Source organism: Parasteatoda tepidariorum, chromosome 11 (assembly GCF_982258835.1).
Source record: "Parasteatoda tepidariorum strain Cologne lab strain chromosome 11, Ptep-v5.0, whole genome shotgun sequence".
Taxonomy (NCBI): Eukaryota; Metazoa; Arthropoda; class Arachnida; order Araneae; family Theridiidae; genus Parasteatoda; species Parasteatoda tepidariorum.
This window is the reverse complement of record NC_141765.1, coordinates 15,450,048-15,473,092: the sequence shown is the minus strand read 5'-3', so window position 1 is coordinate 15,473,092 and position 23,045 is coordinate 15,450,048. Positions and strand designations below refer to the sequence as shown.

General features: G+C 29.7%; 1 protein-coding gene across 2 annotated transcripts in view; it reads left to right on the top strand.

Annotated features, from left to right (window-relative positions):
* Positions 1–4,753: 4,753 nt before the first annotated feature.
* Eip93F (Ecdysone-induced protein 93F) overlaps positions 4,754–23,045 on the top strand; it is a 32,934-nt gene continuing 14,642 nt past the window's right edge. The window contains exons 1-3 of one of the 2 annotated variants that reach the window (XM_087154924.1): positions 4,754–4,910; positions 17,041–17,109; positions 18,567–18,646. In XM_087154924.1, the coding sequence (XP_087011050.1) occupies positions 4,817–4,910; positions 17,041–17,109; positions 18,567–18,646 (243 nt within the window). In that variant the 5' untranslated portion in view covers positions 4,754–4,816. Of the gene's footprint in view, positions 4,911–5,344; positions 5,457–17,040; positions 17,110–18,566; positions 18,647–23,045 lie in introns of those variants that run through there. The other variant, XM_087154925.1, reaches the window with a different exon arrangement.

Below are 23,045 nucleotides of genomic sequence, written 5' to 3'. Positions count from 1 at the left end.
GGCTGCAGCATAATCAACCTCCTCACGCTGTTGCTACTCAGTCTCGTCTCGATTAAACACAACGTCTACCTGCATACACTCGACTGCTAATGGCAACACAGGAACGACTACGACTGCTAAGTTAATACACCTCTCACATTCAGCACTCAAAAGCCCGGTGACCTTAAAACCAGCTCTCCCGGTTCATCACAAGTACAGCAACTAGTGGTATCCGTTCATCGAATTCTATCCCTGATAAAATTCTGGTGGGGGAGTATAGTGGCATAATTACCACTACGAAAATTAAACATCAATTCTCTGGTATATTACACATGCTAACTTGATTCAATCATGAGGTAACTTTTGATAGATGAAGGTTGGAATTGTCGATAACTCCGCCCCCACAGTTGAATGTTGTGGGTTCTTAAGATCTTCAGAAGCAATCTTGAATGAGGGACATTCCAGTAGGAAATGATCGTTGGTGTTGACACTTCCAAGATACGGACAGTTTGAGCTTTGCGTCAGTTTCCAGTTGTGCAAGATCACATTAGTCGAAGAGATTTAGTTCTAAGCTTGGCGATTAGAACAGTAAAGTTTCGGGTCCTAACAAGGGAATGGTAGTCCCAGGCTCCATCAAAGTGAGGAAAGAAAAGGAAGTTTTTGCAACTCTTGCGTGCACTGAATTCTTTGTTGAGCATTTCCTTAAAGAAAGCCTGGTTAAATTCTTGAGGTCACGATAGAATTGAAATAAAATTCTGCTTTAGCTCTTCTTTTGCAAGCTGATCTACTTACTCGTTTTCTTTTATTCCAGTATAAGATGAAACCTTAACACTCCGTCGGGCGCGTCTCGAAACTTACGGCATCGGGCGCGATGTATCTGTCAGATACATCTCTGTTTTGTGTGTTTTCTGTTAATATGTATTACTTTAAATCTCCTATTTTTACTCTTTTTAGGTCCAGGCTTTTACACCCGGACCTTTTATTAGTTTTTTATGTATATTTTTAATTTTTATTTAATTTTTATATATTTTTAATTTTTATATATTTTTTAATATTTTCAATAATAATTTTTATTTATTAATCACAAACGCTATAACAAAAGTTAAATGCTGTAAAAAACATTTAATTAAACATGTTAAACTGTTGAAAAAGTATAAAAAGGACAGTTATGCACAAATAATACATAATATAAAAATGACAAATCAATTATTATAATTGAATCCGATTCTAAATTTAAGTCAAATTTTTTCTTCCGATCGGTTTTGCCCATTTAAGTATTATTGTCCTTTCCTACATAAAAATAATCATTATTAACATCATCATCGAGTTCTGAGTCATTATAAACACTTTCACTGCCATGACAATCAGCTTCACGTGTTTCTAAAATATCTTCTTCGTCAGCATCACTTTCATCAAATTCTTCAGCATTTAATTCCTCATTTCCATCACTAAATAGAATACTATGAACTAGCTCTAGGTCTTTCTGATTTTTCAAATTTAAAAAGCGTTTAGCACTCATCGTAGGAAAAAGATAAATCAAAAACGCTCAGGGAATCTCAATACTTCCATGTAGCTTCACGAGACAAACGTTATCGGGCGCGTGTATCTAACAGATACAAAATTCCAAACAAGCTTGGAAACAGGAAATACTCCTACAACGAACTGGTCACTACTGCATTCCAAAGTAGCAGGGGGCCAGATGGACAGATACTGATAAGGTCAAGGTCGTAAGAAAATGTTTCAGGGGACAAAAGCAGAGATATTGACACGTCTGTATCTGTCAGATCAACGCGCCCGATGGAGTGTTAATAAATAGTACCCGACTTGCCCTCTCACTACCCGACTTGATTCAGAGAGAACAGAGACTTTTTGGTGCCTTTAGTAAGATACAGAAGAATCGAGCGGCTGTCCATTTGTAATATATAGTGGTCGTTGTTGGTAACACAATGCTTGAGAGCTAAGAAATTAGCCAAACCTTTTGCAGTAAAGATTGAAGTGCTTAAAAGAAGCAGATTTGAGATCATGTAACCTTTGATGGTAGATTTCCACGAAAATTTTGTCATATCGTTTTTATCCATCAGTATCAAGACTGGTGCAGTTTGTGGATTCTGTTTGCGAAACTTTTCAGACGAGGCTTTAACCTAGAGTTGGACTAAATTTTCAGTTTGAAAGCGCAAGTTTTTCAAGAATTGAAACATTTGAATCGGAGCGTAACATTTAATTACGTTATCATGCGAAATGTTCTTGATGATCATCCATATGTGTATGAATGGAATAAGTGGAGTCATTTTGCTTTGTAGAAAATGAGATGAAGGTGATGGAAGCAGTAAAGTTGAAAACTACTTGTCTAATTTAAAAACCACTAAACAAGATAATAATTCAATGCAGATAAGGAACAATATTAAACACTTTTCCATTCATACAATTTTTATATAATGAATAAATTAATTCAAATTTCCAAAACTTAAAATCCTTGGACTTCTTTAGGAGCACGATTCGCAAAACTTCTAAAAAAGCAACTACGTTTGTTGTGCTCTTGGAATCAGTGTTATTTCGCAATTTTGTTGGTAAGTCATATAAAGTGCAGGTAGCGCTGGCGGTTAAAATTCTTATCACCTCCAATTCACTTTTTAAGTCTAATGGAGCGTTCTCACTACATGTGATTCGCATTTGCGGTCGCCCGTGGAAACAATTCGGATATGCGCGATTATTTCATCTTACATGTAATTGTAGGATAACAAGCTTCCTAAAACCGAAAGAAATTTTAAAAAACTTTGTATCCATTCGCTTATGTTATGCTTACGAGGTGATCTGTGAGCAGGGTTCATATTCCAAGAAGTTTTATTATTGTGATTGGGGTTTAAATGTGCGCGTAATTTTACCATTCATAAGAATTTTCTGCAAATTATAATTTCTAACAAATTGTGAGCCTTAAAGAAATTAATATCACAACATAAATAAATGGCAATATTTGATATGTTTTGAGTCTTATTCCTTGTTTGGCTATATTAGTGTAAAATATCACCAATTGTAAACACTACAAATGTAATAATATTGGATAGGGCGCTTTTTCAAGCTTTGATGTAAAAATCAATTAAAAGTAGTAACCCAGAAGTCTTATAACGAATTTTAACCCCTTGTGCCATCTGGGCTTAGCTTTACATGTTCAACCATTCATTAAAACAGTCGCACGCACGTCTTGAGCAATCGTATGTAGTGTTAGTGGCCCCTAAATTCAACAAAAAAATTGCAATACTAGGCATGCTTTCTCCATTAGTGTGTAGAAAGGCTTCTTTAGCCGAGTGGTATCACCCGACTAACACTTTGTAACGTATAGAGGTAGTGGGTTCGAATCCCACCGTAACTCTGTATCTTTGAGCTATCCTTGCTTGAATTGTAATATCTGTCTCTCTGCTTGACAAAGGCTTATACGCCCACTTGACCTCACAAGCCTGAAATCTGTGTGGATCAATAAATTAGCGAGCGGGTAGTCATAGGAGTAGGAAATATATTAGTTACTGCCCTGATTTTCCAACCGATTAAATTGTTTGATCTTGGAAACTATATGTAGCTCAGAACTGCAGTAAACATAGTGCTAAATGTAAGCATCATGGTAATTTTTAAATACATTTTTGATTATCTAAGCGCAAAAAATTTTGTGGAAGGAGAGAAAATAGGGAGGCTCTAGCTAGACGTGGAACCAGTTCTCCCAGCAACTTCTCCCCAGATAGTGGACGCTAGTGCTGCGATTGCGAATTTACCATTTAATTTGTAAAAAGCCATCTAGAATCAGACAAAGAACATAAAAAGTCTCGCGATCGCAACACTCAAATACGCCATCTGGGGAGAAGACCCGTTCCATTTTTTGGCCCTCTTCCTTTCTCTCTTCTCCTCTGCTTGGTTGTAGGCGAATATGCTACAAAATTTTCCCCTTCCATAATATTTTTTGCATTTAATTGACCCTTACGTTTAATGCAGTTTTGGTAGGAATTATGTTCTGAACCACCTGTAGCCCATTGTACTTTACGTAATGATGTTTATTTCCTTTAATTGTTGTTGCAGTTCATTTACGTCGCACTAGAGCTGCACAATGGGCTTTTGGCGACGATCTGGAAAACATCCTTGAGGATAACCGAAGACATGCCATCACAATTTTGATCCTCTGCTGAGGGGATGGCATCCCGCTTCGGTAGCCCGACGCCCTACAAGCGAAGTCGAGCACTTTACGGTAGAACAGTTTAACGTGGACCAATATCGCACACCCTCGGTCCCTACGCAGACTGATCCAAGTGGTCACCCACCCGCACACTGACAGCAGCCAGTGATGCTTGACTTCGGTGATCTTTCTTTAATTCATTTACGCCTCACGACCATTTAAAATTTGTGGATTATCTTAAAAATCTTATGAATGGTAAAAATTCAAGAAAATTTAATATATTAATTACGTGTATATCAAACCTGTCTACGCATCGACACACAACTTCAAGTTCTACAAATCTGATACAATGAAAATAGTCCCTTGCTGTACTTGTGCTCCACATTTAACTAATATTTAACAATTAATTTATCTAAAACTTGCTTTTGGAAACATGTGAGCGTATTTAACTAATAGTTTTCTGACGCATAATCCTCAAAACGAATTGTCATCTTGTCCGCGTGAGCGTTACCGCATCAACGGATTCAAATCGTCATTTTTTTACTATAACGCAGCTGTAAAAAGTTAATTAGTTATTGCTAGTCTCAATATACCGTTAAAAAAATAAAAACATGCCCACCCAGTTGATTTTGTTGCATTAGCCCACGTGACGTCACGTATGATTCCTGGCGAAGACGAGAAATGGCGGAGTGTACTGTTTCTCGTTGCTCCCATGAACGTCGCGTGTTTCGAAAAGAATTACATAAATGGAGCAAAGAAATTTTGTATATATTAGGTGAGTATCATATGCATACTCACGCTTTTTCTCTATTTGAAAGGGAAAAAACAATTACTGCTTTTAAAACATATTTCGGGAGTACACATACTTCATACTTGTGTCAGTGATGATGAAAACACTTCAGAAATGAAAATAGAATACTATTTTGTTTTTCTAATATCATTCCTGTAAATTTGATAAATAGAACGGAAAAGACGTCTTGATATTTTTTTTCTTCTGATCGCAACCCCCCCCCCCAAAAAAAAAGAAGCAAAGTAAATTATAACAAAAGGAAAAGAAAAAAACATTTTTTTTTACCATAATTTTATATCTTATTACCTTCAATCATGTCACTTGCAGTTTTTTCTTTGTCTCCTCTCGTAAACACACAATTCTACCAGAGAACTTAAATGTGAAACATTCTAAAATATGAAATCAAAATTTAGCGAAACTTTCGTTCGTTTCCGTGAGGAAGATAAATTCATTTCCATGACTGATTTTCAATTCTTCTGTTTCTGGAGTTAAATTTTTATTTTTTAGTTTCATACTTAGAAACGATATTTGGTATTTACTTCTCATTGACTTATAGTAATTAAGTTGATTTACAACATAAACCTTTTTTCCAAGGAATATTTTATTAACATTCTAAACTGTTTAAATCTGAAACATGTTTCCTTAATTCTGTTGAACAATAAGCTTCTCTTTTTACTTATTTCTATTAAATATTTTAATTTCGCATTATAATTTTTTTCTTTAGAAATATGTCCTTAACATTATAATTAGTGAAAGCTGGAGTTTTTTAAATCACATTTTCTTTTAATATAGTTTTTTAACCTAGTCACTGGTTTAACTTGTTTGTGAACTCTAAAAACATTTCTCTTTGAGAAATGTAACTTAAGCAGAATTGGGATTGAATTTCTGAATAAAGACAGATACATATATTTGATTCTAAACAGTTTGTTAGATGTGTATATTTGTATGCATCAAAAATAAATAAAGTGGGACTTGTCCAATGGCATTTGCTATGTACTCGACTTTGAACTGGATATCCGGCGACAGTATTTTTCTTCTTCTTTCTTTTAGCATTAATAGTGTGATACTAAACTAATAGTTTCTTTCTGTTCAGATTTATATCCATTTCTTTAAAATAATAAAACAAATTTACTTTAAATTTTCAAACAACTACAACTATTGCATAAAAATATTTAATTATTATTACCTTAGAATAAAACCAGGGATAGCATATTTGAAATTGATAGTTGATAAGAAGCAAACATTCATTGAAGGTTAAAAAGAAAAAAATATTTACAATTATTCGAAATGAGAAATTAAGGGTTAAAATTTTTAGTAGTTAACACTACAAATAAATTTTTATGATTTTAACAAAACTGTTTATAAATCTGCCTTTTTAGTTTTTTTTTTTTTTTTTTTTTGGTTTCTCAGTCATTGCCCAAAATGCATCATAATTTATCTTGCGGAAAAAATCCTATTTTATCGAAACTCGTAAAAAAATGTATATAACTTTTCTCATACTGTAAGTAGCATTGATAGTGAGAGGCTGTTCTCTGAAGCAAACATTATCTATGAACAAAAAAAAAAAACAGAATTCTGCCAAATAATCCTTGCTATTTTTGCATTGTGATTTATTAATTTTGAAAAATGTCAAAATTTTTATTTAAACAGATTTTCTGTGTCTTTTTTTTAAAATTGTTATAAATTAAAGTTTAATTTATTTAAAACATTTTAATTTTCAAGTCAGTTTATATTTTTATCACAGAAGAACATTAATAATGATAAACATAATTACATATATAATTGATTTAGATTAATAAAATTTGATTATTATTAGACTCGTAAGAAGTCTAATTTTTAAATATCATCTATGCAAGATTTGCAAAACAATATACAAAAATCTATTGTTATTCAAATAAATTTGATGTTTGTCACATTTAATATCAATATATATATATTGATAACTAACTGATATTGATTATCTAAAACAATTTCTTAAGTACCATTATTTTATGTCAATGTTTGTGTGATAACATAGATATCAACCATGCTGACTTTTTTGTTAAAATTAAATTAGAAAAATATTTAATGAAATTATAATTGTTTATTAGTTGATAAATTTTTATTTGGTAAGATTTCTGACTTTTATAATTGAGCATTGGTATATCTGTGAACAAGTAATTGTACCTATACTATAAATACAGCAATATTATTATCAATATAATATAACTTTTAAAACAACATAAACATTCATATCTGTGGCAGATTTCATAGTTGTTATAGGGTGGCCCAAGATAATTTCATTGTTTTGTTTACTTAACAGTTCGTAAGGACCACCCACCATATTAAATATCCTGTATCATTTCTAAACAATCTTTTTTTTTTGTAATTTACATGTAATCAAATTGTTCTGAAGGATCATTTTGTTTATATCATTCCAAAGAATTAAGGCTCCTGTACAATTGCTTTTTTCTATATTGCATTTTGTTACACCTGTATTCTCCATTTTGTGCCTATACATGGCTATCACGTAATGGCTTCTTCACTGTTTTGCTTGCTCCCCTAATATTTTTAGCAGTGTAATTTGTAAGTTTGTTTCTTTCTTTTTATAAAATTTTATGACTTCTTTCTTTTGTTTTTTTTTTATAAAATTTTATGAATATAGGGTAAACTAACCAGTGAAGGAACACTTAAGCTTAGCTTGTCTTTTAAACAAAAACTAAAAATTTCAAAATTTGTAATTTTAGTTAAATGACAGTGTTAACATATTTGTTATTCAATTCAAATTATGTAAAGCAAAATTAGGGAACTTACATAATATTGCTTTAAGCTTATGGTAGTTCAAATTATAAGTAGTAAGATAACCAAGTGAAGGAACACTTAATTTTGTGACTTTTTAATACTTTTTATGAATTCATAAACCATGCAAATGTCTTGATATAAGACTTTGCATGAAATTATAACATATAACCACAATTAACGAAAAAATGTTACTTTTCTTTACTGATTTTTTGTTCGAAATTTCACTTTTTTTTTTCATGAAATAGAAAGTAAAAGTGGGATTAAATACAGAATAAATTTTTTGTTTCATTTTCTTTCTCACACTTTGGTAGTTGATTTTGAATCATGAATGTTTATTTATCATTGTGTTATCCAATGATGTTTTTATTATTATTATTTCATTACTTTTTCGAATTCCTCACTGGATAATACGCGAGGGAAAGGAGTTTAGAAGTTTGAGGAAAATCTATCTCTTGTTGACTTACGTCTAGTGGGTCTTCAGCAGTACTTACTATTTTCTGACTTTAATTACTTATAGAATCAATTCTTTTTTAAACTTACAATGCCTCAAGAAAACTTATCTCAAAATCAGTTTTCAAGATATATTCATTATCATTGTTAGTTGTTTCAGCTTCAGTGTCTAAGTTTGACTCATCCAAATGTTCTTCTTGCAATAATCTTTTCCATATTGAGAAAAGCACAGGCTATTGGATATTTGGGACTTATCTGTCAATGTTTCTTCAAAAATTTAAAAAACTTATCTGGAGAGATTTCATTCTCAAGCTTCTGAAGAAATTGTGCATCATTACTCTCGAAGTATGTGTTTTGTTGATAAGCTTTCTTGCTCATTATCTCTTTGTATCTGCCTTACACGCATTTGTTAAAGTCAACGTTTTCAACATCAAATAGAAAAATACCACATTTCTTTAAAAGCATTTTAAATGTTAACTTCTTTAATTGATACCTCAAAAGCTTATTCAAAAATGGGTGTAAAATTCCCTCTCATATTGTTTTAAAATTCTTTTGTTTTCAAGGTCTTACAGAAGATTTCCATGAAGCTTTCAAAGCTCGAAATAGACTTACCTACATCAAAAGGCTGGAGTACATTAGTAGAATTAGGTAGAAAGCTAAACCAGAGAATTTGTTTTGATGAACAAAACTTGCTCAACACTTGAACAAACTTTTCAAATTGATATGAGATTTATGCCCTTCCAGAAAAGCGCAAAGTAGGGAATTTCATAGTGTTTTCAATTAGCCATGGGTAGAAGCATTTGCAATATATTTATAAAATGTTGCTGCGGTCATCAAACATCTTAAATTGATATGAGATTTATACCCATCCAGAAAAGCTCAAAGTAGGGAATTTCATAGTGATTTCAATTAGCCATGGGTAGAAGCATTTGCAATATATTTATAAAATGTTGCTGCGGTCATCGAATCACTTCATGAATCACTTTTTTCAATGAAATATATAGCAGGAACTGATTCTGCAGTACCTCGAGGAATTCTTCCGTAAGGAAAAAGTACCATTTGAGGCACTTTTTTTCCACTAGCTGAAATGTTGACCAAAAGTGTTGTTCTTTCTTTTTCTTTCCTAAGAACTATAGATTATAAATCCTTATAATTTTTAGGGCCTAAGATATTTCTTGTTTAAGGGGAGTATTCAACTCCTGTTTCTTCTGCATTGTAGATCCAATCACTTTCTGAAAGAATGCCCTGACTTCTTTCCTCCACAAGTTTTCTCCAAAGTTCTTGAAACCACTCTCGAATATTATTCTCTGTAAGGGAAGCTTTGTCTTTTGAAATTATCTTCGCATTGCTCTGAGTTATCATTGGATATCGTCACCTATTTTTCACCTGGATGATTGTCTTTAAATGGATTTTTCCTTCTCGTTTCCGTCATGATGTTAAAGACCGCATTGGGATAATAATTTAGCTAATTATTGGCTCAAAAGCCAGCAAAGGAATGTTCTATTTAATTTTTTATTATATTTATTTAGTTTTCGATTAGTAATTATAGTTAATTAAGCTGTCTAACGTATGATGTAACTAACCATTACATTTATAAAGATGAATTATAATCGTAATTCTTTTTATAAATTTAGTAGTTAAATTAGCATATTGAAATGAAATTATTTTAGGAATTAGTTATACAACATTTAACAGAAATTTAGGTGTTCTCTATATAGCAGAACTACTAATTATCTTAGAGCCATGTAAAATCATGTTTCGCACATACAGTTCATTCACTGGCAAATCTATTCCCAGTGAAGGAACATGCCTATTTCTTCACTGGTTAGAAGTTGCTTTTTGTACTTTTAACAGCGTTTTGATGTATAATATGACTAAAGGTACAAGAAAATTAAAATTTTTATTTTATTTTTATTAACTTGGTAAAATCCCAGTAAAGAAACACTTGTTCATTCATTGGTTTTTCATCATTTTGTAATCCAGTTAATAAACACCCCCATGTCTTAGTACTTGCTTATGCTATGATACTTAAAATAAATAAAACGTAACTTCAATAACCATATTTTGAATTCTCTTTTTCACAGTGAGAGAAATAAAACTATTGCTTACAAAAAATTAATTGTACTTTAAATGGATAACTACAAACTATGACCTTATAATTTTGTCAAAGAAACAAGGTGTTGCACCGATACTAACAAATTCAAAAAAATTTCCAGAAATGTCAGTATAACCCAGCAACCTAATACATTATTAGACGACTTACTACTGTTAAGTAGTAAGCTACTGTTATCAATCAATCTAAGTAAAAACTTTTAAAATCTTGTTTTTAAAAAATTTCTATGAAATGTTCATTCACTGGGGTGTGTTCCTTGACTGGTTGGTTTACCCTATGACTTAAAGTTTAAGAAACTTTCAAGATTATTGCATATCATCTAATTTATAACATTGAATTAATTTTCAATTAAGGAATCACTAATACCTACTTTTAATATTTTAAATTAGTACCTTGTCTTTTTATACATAGGGATAAATGACATAAATAATTATTAGAATGTTTAAGGTTTGGTTTCTATTTTTGGAATGTCTTCTTTAAAGAATTTCACAACTGAAGAATATCTGGCATATTTTTTGTTAGGATGTGTAATAGCTTGATAAACAGGAGGAATAACCTATTGGGCATTCACAATTTTATGCTTTTTTATATTTCTCTGACGCTGAACTGAACAAAACAAAAAAAAATATATAATAAAGAATAAGTTGAATCTCTTTTAGTGATAACACAGAAATTCATTCACTTTAATGAAGTTGTTACTTATTCTCACTCTTTCTCTTTTATAAGGTTTACTGTTTGTTGTCTTTTTTCATATAATTTCTTTGTCTAGTTTTGTGATGAATAAATTATTTTTTAATGGTCACTTATCTCTTCCAAAATGTATATTGCTACTTGTGTAAAAATCTAGCTACTCTATTGAATTTTGTTTTTTGTATCCCTGCTGTTTTACCCCTGAATAAAATATAATAGATTTTCTACCCCATTAGTAATCCTCATTGCCCTCCCCCTGCATATTGTCAGTTTTCAACTAAAATTTAAAAAACTTTATTTTGGATTATTTACCTGCCAGCCAGGCTGGAAATACGAGGCTGTAAAATATGCACCCAATCAGAATTTTTATATGACTTTGAGATGTCAACAATAAAAATTTTGAATCTCTACATTAAGGGTGCACAACCTGTGGCCCGCCAACTCTCAATGTGCGGCCCATGACAGCAATCTAAGCAAGCAAAAAAAGAAATTGAAATTTACGCATATAAGTTTTTGACGCACCCAATCCCGATCAATGTTTTTTTTTTTTTTTTTTGTATTGAATACACTATGGATTTACGCATAGTTTTGAAAATCCTAATATTTTTAATACAACATTATTACGATACACAAATTTTCAAATTTAAGCTGTCACTTTTGGTGCTCTTCGTGTTTGCCAATTTCATCGTAAAACGAATTACTTTTCAGTAGTTATTGTTACCCATTTTTACGCCGTTTCTAAAATCCCAATTTTTTAAAATATGTTTTTACATCTTGAAAGTTATGAAACGCTGTATTTGCACAAACTTCATAGCAAATCTAAATTACTTTTGATCCATTCCTCGGCAGTTATTGCATTTTTTGCATGGTTTTTACATTTTTGATATTTTAACTCGATGTTATTACGAATCGCTCATTTAGATAACCATTTTTTTACCTGGTTTATTTTTGCCGATTTTATTACAAATCAAATTATTTTTCAATTATTATTTTGGCAATTATTGCTACACACTTCTAGAAGGTTTTGAAAGTCCCTGTATACACTATTGCGACACTTTAATTTCGAATCAAGCAATTAAATACGTCACTTTTTTATATGCTTTATTCATGCCAATTTCATCGGAGATATAAAGGGATTTTGCTAGTTATTACTACTCTTTTTCCCGGGATTTAAGAGATTCTGATTTTTTAATGCTATAGTTTAAGGGCACGTGAGTTTTGAATCTTGCATTTAAAAAATTACTTTTTACTCTATTTGTGCAAATATTAACATAAATTTAAGAGGTTTTTGAGCTTAGTTTATTTGGCATGTTCAAAATTACAGAGCAGTCTTAAAACAAAATCATTAAATTTTTATTAAATGGCACAATAAAGCAATCACATGATCAAGTAGATAAAATTATATAACAATATTTAAAAATTTTGCAAATTACAGGACAACCATTCAGAAATTTTTTTAAACTATTTTCGACCAACTTGGCCATTTTATATCATTTATGATTGTATGCTAGGTAGTGATTGGTATATCATTAAATTTTAACCGTAAAAAAAAAATTAATAAAGATAAGTTCATAAAGTAATGTAAATTTTAATTAATTGTTAATATAAATGTGGATTAATTGTAAATAATAAGTGACATGTTAAAAAAGTCTTATAATTTATTTAAAATAAATGTTTTAAATAATGTTGAAGTATATTTCCTACTAATTGAATCTTATTTTGCACTGAAGGGGTTTTGTTTTACTTTTAATCATTTTTAACTCTATAAACTTTCTTTAAATCAAAGTATTTATCTTGCATTTATTTTATTAACTAGAATATTTATTTTTTTTAAATGTAATTCTATGAACATTAAAATTTTTTAATGTTAAAATTTATGTTTCAATGGACTTTATTAAGTAATGTGATAAAAAATAACCATGAAATATCCCATTGTTTTTATTTATTTCAATTTATCTGAATTTTTTTTCCTGATAAATTGATTCTGATTCTGTTTATTCCTCTTTAAATAATCAGTTTTGGAGTTTTTTATTTTAAACATTTGAAAGTATATAATTTTATGCAAACATATTACAAGGTAGGCTGATAAAAAGAATTTAGTGCCTAGAACTATGTTTATATAACAATTACTATAATTCCTAACAACATGTCTGTCTAAATTCTTTGGCATGCAGCTCTTCATTGGTCAATCATCTGTGCATGTGGCCCTTCACTCAAAAAGGTTCTGCACTCCTACTCTACATCATAAGAAAAAGTGTCTATTAAAATAAATTAACTTATTAAATTGGTAATTATATCAAATAGTATTAAAAATAATTACTTAACACCTATAACTTGATTTTGCTTTAACATTTTAATCAAAATTCTAAGCGATGTTAGATTGAATAAATACAATTCGATTTCAAGAATACTTCAATTTTCTTATCAACTTATTGTAAAAATTCCTGTATTTTCTTGTCCACATTTTCTGAAAAAAAAAAAAGATCAGGATATTTGCTGCTGATTTCACTTCCAAAATAGAAAATGCTGAAATTTCACATTCCTCAGCTTTCTTCCCTTGTTTAACTTCTGATACTATGTCATCAGTAAACTGACCACAAATGCACAATTTATTATCGCAAGATTTAAAGTGCACTGTAACAAAGAAAATATTAAAGCTGAGCATCTTGTTTGCCTTAGTTTGGTTAAAGAATGAGTGTGAAATCGAAATTTGGCGCAATGTTAAGAGATTGCTATCACAACTCACGCAAGTTTAAAGCTAGAGAACTGAAAAAATTCCCGGAAAACTATTCCACTCTTAGCGAGTTACCAATTTTTCAACTGTCACTATAAACTTATGAAATATTATTTGTTAAATGAGTTTGGAAGGGATCTCTAGGTTCATTGTAAGAAGGGGTTTTAACTAAACAATATGTCACAAATCAAATACTATAAAGCAATCCAACAATTAAAATCGTTTAAACTAGTTTTACTGTTTATCCTTTGTTTGCAATAGTAATAAAAAATAGTTAAGTATTATTTAGCTCTCTATTAAAAGTTGAGACGTTTTGGCAATATTTTTAGTCTGATATTTCTCTTTTGTTATACAGTTGTTTTTAATCAAAATTATATGAATCCAGTTAAGCCATCATTGCTAAATATTAAGTAATGATAAATCTGCCATAAATATAATAACCTACTGCATAAGTTTTAAATCATACCAACAAAATTTAAATTTGTTCAAAATTAAAACGTGAGTTTACACAACTTAGTTGAAGGCAGAATTTTTTAGATATTTTCAGCATAGCTGCCAACTCTACTGGATTTTGCCAGTTTCTCCTGGTCTACTTATTTAATTAAAATTCCCCTGGTTTTTGTACATTTTAGGAAATTCCCTAAAATTTAGTTAGTTTCCTAAAAAAATCCTTTTTTAAATAGAATTTTTGTACAGATTATTGCTTGCTTGCTAGAATCTTTAAATAAGCATGACAGGCTGACCACCCACCTGGAATTATCAGGGAATTTTTTTATACTGGAAAAAACCTGGAAAAGTCAGGGAAATTTTGTCAAAAACCTGGAAAAATCAGGGAATTTCAAGGAATACCTGGAATTTTTCTCTTAATTTCAATAATTTTACCATCTGTTATATCCACTTTTATTTAGACGTAACTTTATCGTAAAAAAGTTGAAATATTATCAACTCGGCAAACTTTTCTTGCATTTCTGACACTTAAGTAAAATATTTCAAATTAATTATGTATCATGTTTCACTAACAATTGCATAGAATTTTTTATTCAAGTGTCAGATTCAAAATTCAGTCTAGTTTACATTTAAATTACAAACAAATTCACAGAGTTTCGACAATTTGTAAATTCGTGATAATTTTTTGCTTTCGTGCAATTTACATCCGACAACAACAATTTAATCCATTTAATTTGAACTTATAATAATCAGTTTTTATAAAACAAATTGTTTTTCGTTAGGTTATGATTAGGACTGGGCTATAAATCGATATATCGCGACATATCGTTTTAACGCCTGCATCGGCAGGCCGGTACAGCGACTTTCATTCCAGGCGATGCATCAGAAATCTGATTTAAGCCGTCAAGTAAAGAAGATGAACAATATTACGATATGCGATTCAAGACACGCAAGGATCTCTTACGTTCCGATGACAACTCGCGCTGGGGGAGGCGATGTACGTATAGTTATATTGAAACGGCCTTGATTGATGAACGGTAGAATCAGAATCAGTTTTGAGAACATATATCGTGGTCTTGCATGTTCGTTTCCGCACCTCTTAGTTTTTTTTTTCTACTTTGTCGCGACTTGATATCGTTTCTTGTAGATTATTTTCAGTGGGACTGACTTTGTGATCATTACCTTGTTCTGAACGTAATCTATTATTGAAAAGAATATATCAAGAAGTGTTTCTTAATTAATTAGATAAATTTTTTTTGGAAACAAAACTTTCTTTTTTATTTTTAAATGTGAAAATTAATTTTGATATTATATGTTTAAGTATTATTTTACATTATTGAATTTATTACAAACGGAAATCTAATTTAAGGTGCCCATAAAAAATTTAATTAAAAAGTTATTAAATTTGTTAGGCTATTTTTTACTTTATTTTAATTTATTAAAAACTTTTTGGATAAAATAATAATTTAATAGGTTTTTATTGCTGAGTTTAAATTTATAAATCTTTAGTTTTCATTTTTATAAATAAAATTATAACAAAACTTATTTTACCTCTTTTGGATTTGGACATAAGTCAATCAACTTTGTTTATTCAAAAAAATTAGTAATGTTTGCGATTGCGACTTCTTTTTTTAAAATCATTTAGCACTTCGTTTTATTAAAGAGTATAATCGCGTTTTTTAATTTTCTTTCAATATTGTCAGTTGAATATATTATCGAATATCATAATTCTTTTGTTTTTATTTTTAAGAAATTGAACCTTACTTTGTTTTTTCGTTCAGAATTCGGTAATTATTCAATTTAACTTTATTATTTATGTGAAATAATAATGATAAAAAATAGTGTTGTTTTAAAAGTGTTTTTTTAATTTATTTAGCACTTTGTTTTAAGCACACAAATAATTTTTAACGAACTTATTTTTTAATTTTTCTTTCTATATTGTTAGGTAAATTTATTGATAAATTTCAATTTTTTTGACAATTTTTCCTTTATGAATGTTTCTTAAAATAATAGTGCTAATTTGACACAAGCAACATTATTTAAACAAGTGACATTTCAATGAATTTTATAAATAGCCTGTTTGGATAAAATACAGTATAAATTGGCTCTATATTGAAATGTAAATAAATATAAAAATTTATTTGTTACTAATCACCTGGAATTATTTTCTTTTGCTTATATAAATATATTAAACAGTACTTATCCAAGGTTGTTTTGGATCATTGCTATTTGGTACATTTTGTGCAAAAACTATTTAACTCTTAAAAAAATTTTATTCATTGACAGCATTATTTTCTGCAAACTAAACATATTGTTTCCTCCACATCTATTCAAAATGATATATTAAAAAAATAACATTTTAAATGAAATACTATACTGTTGACTAATACACTAATATTGACACTTTTCTTGTACCTATACTACATTTTAGCAGAGAGAAAAGCATGCTGACCTGGAAATTTTCAGATTTTTATTGGAAAACCTGGAAAAATCAGGGAAATTTGATACCTGATTTGAGTGGCCACCCTGCATGACTAATGCTTAATTAAGCAAACCTCATTTATAGAAATCAGTTCAAGAAGTTTTAGTTTATTTTTATTCCAAACTCTCTTTTTAAATAGTTAAAAAATATTTTAACTATCTTTGAATTAAATGCTTATTTTATTAATATTTGAAATTATGAGTAAACATGATATAGTATAACTTTTTAAATATGTTTAATGTCAATCATAACTGGAAAATATTGCAGTTTTTCTATTTTGATCACTATAAAATTCCCTATGTTTTAAAATATTTAGTACATTATGCCACAATTATTATAAAATTTATATTTTGTAAGATCTACTGGATTTTTTCCTATCTATGTTGACAGCTATACTTAAGAAATTATCTCTTTGCAGGTTTAGAACGCCTAGCTGAAGAGTTGATGGGAGCACGAAAATGGAAAATTCTTGTTCAACCTTTTTCAGGTAATATCTTATCACAACTATTTGTGATTTTACTGATAAGTCTGACCACATTTCAATATTTTAAGTAACTTTCACAGTTTATTTTTAAAATTAGTATCACCTAGTTTTTGCTGAGTAAAGTTACAACAGTTTTTGATTGTATAGTTTATAAAATTATAGAAATAAGTCATGCAGGCTGCATATTTATACTTTGTATGTATGTTACCTGTTGACTTAAAGAAAATAATTGCTGGTGGTCTGAATGTGTGTTTGCTATTAAGCTAGATTGGCTAGGAAATATTGTGATTCTTGTATAAATATCAAAATGTTCTTAAATGGGATCTATTTGAACTAAGGATTTGATAAGTATTACAATTTTATTTTTTATGCAAATAGGCAAAAATGCATAATCTTTATCAATATATGCTCTATTGATCTATAATACTATGGAATCAGAATGCAGTTTCCTCTTGATATTGTGAATCAAAGGAGAATAATTCTTATCTACACTATTCATTCGATATTTTAATTAGGCAAAAATGTCATCAATTCAAGGTAGGTTTTCTCTTCTGATGGACTTTGTGGCCAAATGTGTATCATTTGAAGATGACAAAACAAACAATTATTTCACTTATCTGCAAAAGCTTAAAAAAAACCTTTTCTTTCTGGAAAATCACTCAAACAGGTTAATGAATTAATGATTTCAGTAAAAAAGGCTGTCTGCTATTCTCCCATATTTCTTTTTTAGCCATGTATTGTGGGTGGAAACCTTGTATTGTGTCTCTAAGTGAAAGTTTACCATTTAGAGAGTGGGCAAGTTTGTTTTGATAGCATTTTTTAATTTGGCTATTGTCTTAAATTGCAGATTAACCAAATTGTTAAATGTAAATCAAAAGTCAGTGAGAACAAACACTGCATAAATTTTACAAAAATTTTCTAGGAGTTGATTTTTTATAGACTTGTTCTAACATTAATTTTGAGTCACTGTAATTCATTTCATGCAACTGTATCAAGCCTACGATCTACATCCCTTATCAATTTAAGTTCAGGAGTATTTTTCCATTAACAAATCCTTTCACATGGTTGAAATTTAGGATCTATATATTTTTTTTTTGGGGGGGGGGGGGGAAACTTATGTATTGCATAACTTTCAATAAGGGTTATTCCACCAATTACTTTTTTTTTTAATTTTATTTTTTTATATTGGATAAGTAGCAAAAGATCCAAATATGAGACTTCCATCTTGGTAAAAGAATGTCAATTAGGCTAATTACCCTGATAATTACAGAATGTCAAAAGCTTCTAAAGAACTTGTCTTGTGAGTGAGGAAGTCAGGAATTAGCTTTTTACATATACAGATCTGTAAATAATGCTTTAGAAACTTAATATTTTTAATGAGAAAAAGTTTCATAATTTTTATATTTTATGTGTCACTATGTATAAAGAAATTTTCTGAAATCATTTTTATAAATACATAGATCTAGAAACTGAATGTCCCTGTGATTGGTTTCCTGAAGACACCTGCTATTTTTGTTGTGCCAAGAAACAACCACCTTATGTAAGTGTGCCTATAATGTTTACATTATACTGTTTGTTATTTATATTTGTATGTTTTAATATCTCCACAAAGAAAAAAAAGTGGAAGTGTAAAAATATTCTGTTAATTAGTCTTTCTTTTTTTAGTGAATTTTTTTAAGAATGGAATAATTAAATCGAAAAATTGTGATTGTTCCATAAGCCAAATTTTGTTTTAAAAAATATATGAAGTTGATTACTAGTTAATTGGTTTTATTTCTATCAATGTTTTGGAAGTATCTAATATCTTTTAAATGTTATGTTTGCTTGCAAGCAGACATAAAGGTAGTTTGAATGAACTCTGTACAAGAATGTGTCCAGATTTTTTTTCTATACGTGTGAAATATATAAGAACAATTCAATCAACTAACCAGAATGTTCAGGAAACAGCAAATTTTTGATATTTGAGCTTTGAAAATCTCAATTTTTTATATTACTTCATTTCCTTTGGAGGGGGGGGGGGGGAATGCTGTATCTTAAAAATTATCAAATGTGTCCAGAATAATGACAAAAAAAAGAGATAATTAAACATTAATAGTCTTTTATCAAAATTATTAATGCCAAGTGAAATGGTTAACAGGTATAAGAAAAAAATGCAGGAAAGGAACATAAATTGTTGTATTTAAATTACATTACTTTTCATTATTTAACACCAAAATTCTCAGTGTTCAGTGTTTACTGGGAAAAGTGCTGGATCATAATAAATAGGCCAATAAAAAAAGCAAAAGTTTATTTAATAAAAGGGAAGAAAGCTGAAGTTTTGAAATTAAATATCAGAATCGCTGAACATCGCAAAATACTAAAGATCGATAAATGAGAATGAAAGACTTATAGCTGTGCGAAAAACAAACCAGAAACCAAAAAAAAAAAAAAAAATTAAAAATTGCTCTTCTTAAAACGAAGCCTAGAAGATGAAAATCTCATGTTTCCATTCTCGTTCTCGTGTTCCAGCGTAATTTAAGGAAAAAGTTACTCTTTTCAAATGCAGCTCCATAGTTAAAATAATAGTTTACAAAAAATAATAAACAGTTCTTAATTCTCAAAGCAAAATACTAATGTTGCAGAACTCGAATTTTCATATTGTCACATTTTAAGAAAAATGTAGCAAAGATTTTTTTTTTTTAAAGTCATCAAAAATGCTTTCAAATAAACACTGTAAAATAAACACTGATGAAATAAGAAATAAAACATTTTATTTTTTAAACTCTTATTATTCTTGCTAGTTTCTCCTGGTCTACTGGTTTAATAAAAAATTTCTTGGTTTTTGCATATATTAGAAAATTCCCTTAAACTGAGTAAATTTCTTAAAAAAATCCTTATTGAAATAGAATTTTTACACAATTTATTGCTTGCTTAAATATTTAAATAAATATTACTAATACATAATGAAGCATGTCTCATTTATAATCAATTTTTTTTTGGTTCTAAATTTTTTTGTTTATTTTTATTCAGAATCCTCTTTTTAAACCAATTGAAAAAAATCTTTCAATTATCAATAATAAATTACTTGTTTATTAGTATTCAAAATTATCAGTTAACATAATAAAACGCATTTAGAATTTAACAGGGTTCCCACGGTCCTTAAAAGTCCTTAAAAACTGCTTAGTTTTTATTTTGAAAATTAAGGGCTCTTAAAAGTACTTAATTTTGATTCAAGGTTCTTAAAAGTCCTTAATTTCTAGTATAACTAGTTGATTGGAACAATTTTCCTTATTGTTTTTTTTTTATTATTAATTTTTTTAATTGAAATATTCTTTCTTTCTGGATCATTCTGAAAGAAAAAAATTTAGTGCGGGGAGAGCTGGGTTTGATACTGAACGTGGGTAGAGGTCTTGACTTAGTACTTAGGTCCTTTATCAGCTGAAGACCTGCATAGACCTACATCCATAGGATTCGAGAAATTCAATTCTTCTGATAGCACTCATGGTAGCTTTGATACTTCATTCAAATGTGAAATTGTTAGAAATGCCAAGAAAGTGTGTTTTTAATCATTCATGGACACTTGATGAAAAATATAAGGAATGGCTAAACAGCATCTAGTGATCTTCACAAGGCGAAGTGGATTTTTTTTATTTTATCATATTTTCTTCTGAAATTGAATTTTAGAAATGACTCAATTTTTTTATGTTAGGGATATTACGAATATTCCACAAAGTATAATTTTTATCAGGAAAGTCATTTTCGTTGTTTTATCTTCATCACTTTTTGCTTTAAAAAGAGTGAAATGTTTGATTTCTTTTTTCACGTTTACTGTTTTGTTTATATACAGTCCCCCGCTATAGTGAACCGCCTGCAAACTCAGTAAAGTGTCCTCTATAATCGATGGTTTACTATATTCAAATTTTTTGAAGAATATTTTTTGCATAAGACAGTTGAATGATTGAAAATTGGGTTTTCAATTTTACATAAGTTATTTAAAAAATTATTAACTAATTAACGGATAATAAAGCAAAAATTGATGGAAAAAAGTACTTACATCGCTGAATATTAGTTTTAATTTCACTTTTTATGAAAACAATTAGTGATTTTTGAGTGAACACAATTTGATTTTAAATAGAGTTCATCAATTTTCTTATCTATAATGTGCTAAGAATGCAAGATTTTTGATCCACATTTTCTGTAAAAAAAAAAAACATATTAAGGACATTTATGGCTGATTTAACTTCATCTATAGATGGTGCTGAAAGTTCATTTTCGTCTTCAACATTTTCTTCTAATAAGTCTTCTCTACTTTCATCCGTTTGTTTTATTTCATTGACAATGTCATAATTGGTAGAAGTTTCAGAAGTGCATACTTCATCATCGCATCATTCAAATTGCTCAATAACGTCCTTAGGGAAAATGTCCATTCCATGTTTTTTTAGCCATAGATGGGTAAATTTTCTTCATCTTCTTCCTCCACATTGGAATCTTTTTCTTCTAAACCCTTTGAAAGACCTGCATGTCGGAAACAGTTGCGGATTGTAGCTGATGTTACATGCCTCTACGATTTTCTAGCAAAACTATTGCTTCTAGAAGAGAGATGTTGCATTCTGAGTCCGTGTTGTTTTTATCACAGTTATCTAAAATACGCGTAACTAATTGTCTCCTATAGTGATACTTCAGAAAGCGAATAACATCCTGGTCCATGAGTTGCAACACAGAAGTCGTATTTGGTGGTAAAAATACGAGCTTTATACACTCTGACTTTTTAAATGGGGGTGAGCTGTGCAATTTTACGATTTACTTTTAATAAATCACTGTCCCACTGTCAAAGTTCTTTTTCAAAAAAATGGGAGGTCATCCATGCTTTTTGATTAGCTTTGTAGTTTACAGGCAGTTTTTTAACATTTTTAAAGCACCTTGGTTTTTGAGATTTGCCTATGACAGTTAGTTTTCGCTTTTCTGAGCCATTCATGTTAGCACAAACAAGAACTGTTATTCTCACTTTGGAGGATTTCCCATTAGTGGATTTTTCTCCTTTAAATTTTAACGTCTGATTGGGAATCAATTTGTAAAATAGTCCAGCTTCATCAGGATTAAAAATGTCTTTCTCTTCATGATTCTGTATAATACTCGGCCACACTTCAGTTTTCCACATTCGTTGCATCAACACTCGCTTCTTTTCCAATAATCTTTCCTTAAGAAATATTATTCCGTTTTTTTGAATCTATGCAGCCATCCATTGGAGCACACAAAATCCCTTTCCTCTAATTAATTTTTCAGCAAACTCATTTGCTTTAATTTGAAGCATAGGTCCGGTCACAGGAAGATTTCTATCCCTATGAGTGGCAACCCATTTTAACAAAGCTTCTTCTGCGTTTTCTCTCAGCTCCACACAGTTTTTTCCATGAAACCATATTTTTGTCGTGTGCGGCAAGAATTGCACTTCAATTTTTCCAAATGTTTGAAACTGTAGATTTTGACAACGCAAATTCCTTACACAGTGTCAATTGATTGGTTCCATCTTCAATACACTTTACAATTTTAATTTTTATCTCTACTCTTCTTTTAAAGTTATACAGATAATTAGATAACCAGTAAAATAGAAAATTGATTTTCTACGTTGCAAGTTTTGTTTTAAGAATTGAGGAAAATTTTCTGTCCCTCTTTTGCTCTTTTGATTAATTGTGTTTTTTTTTGTTGTTCATAGCATATTTTAAAGAGCCTTCTTTTTCATCATTCGATAAATCCGGCGATGGGAAACACTTAAAGTGTAATTTTCAACGTTAAGTTTTTCTTATAAAAATTGAGAACAATTTTTTGTTTTATTTCTGTTTGGCTTTCCCATTTTTTTTTGTTATGATGTGGCAATTTTAATGAGTACTACTCTTAGACATTTTTAAATCGATGTATCGCAAATTATTGACTTAACACAAATATCAGCAGGCCGATATAATTAC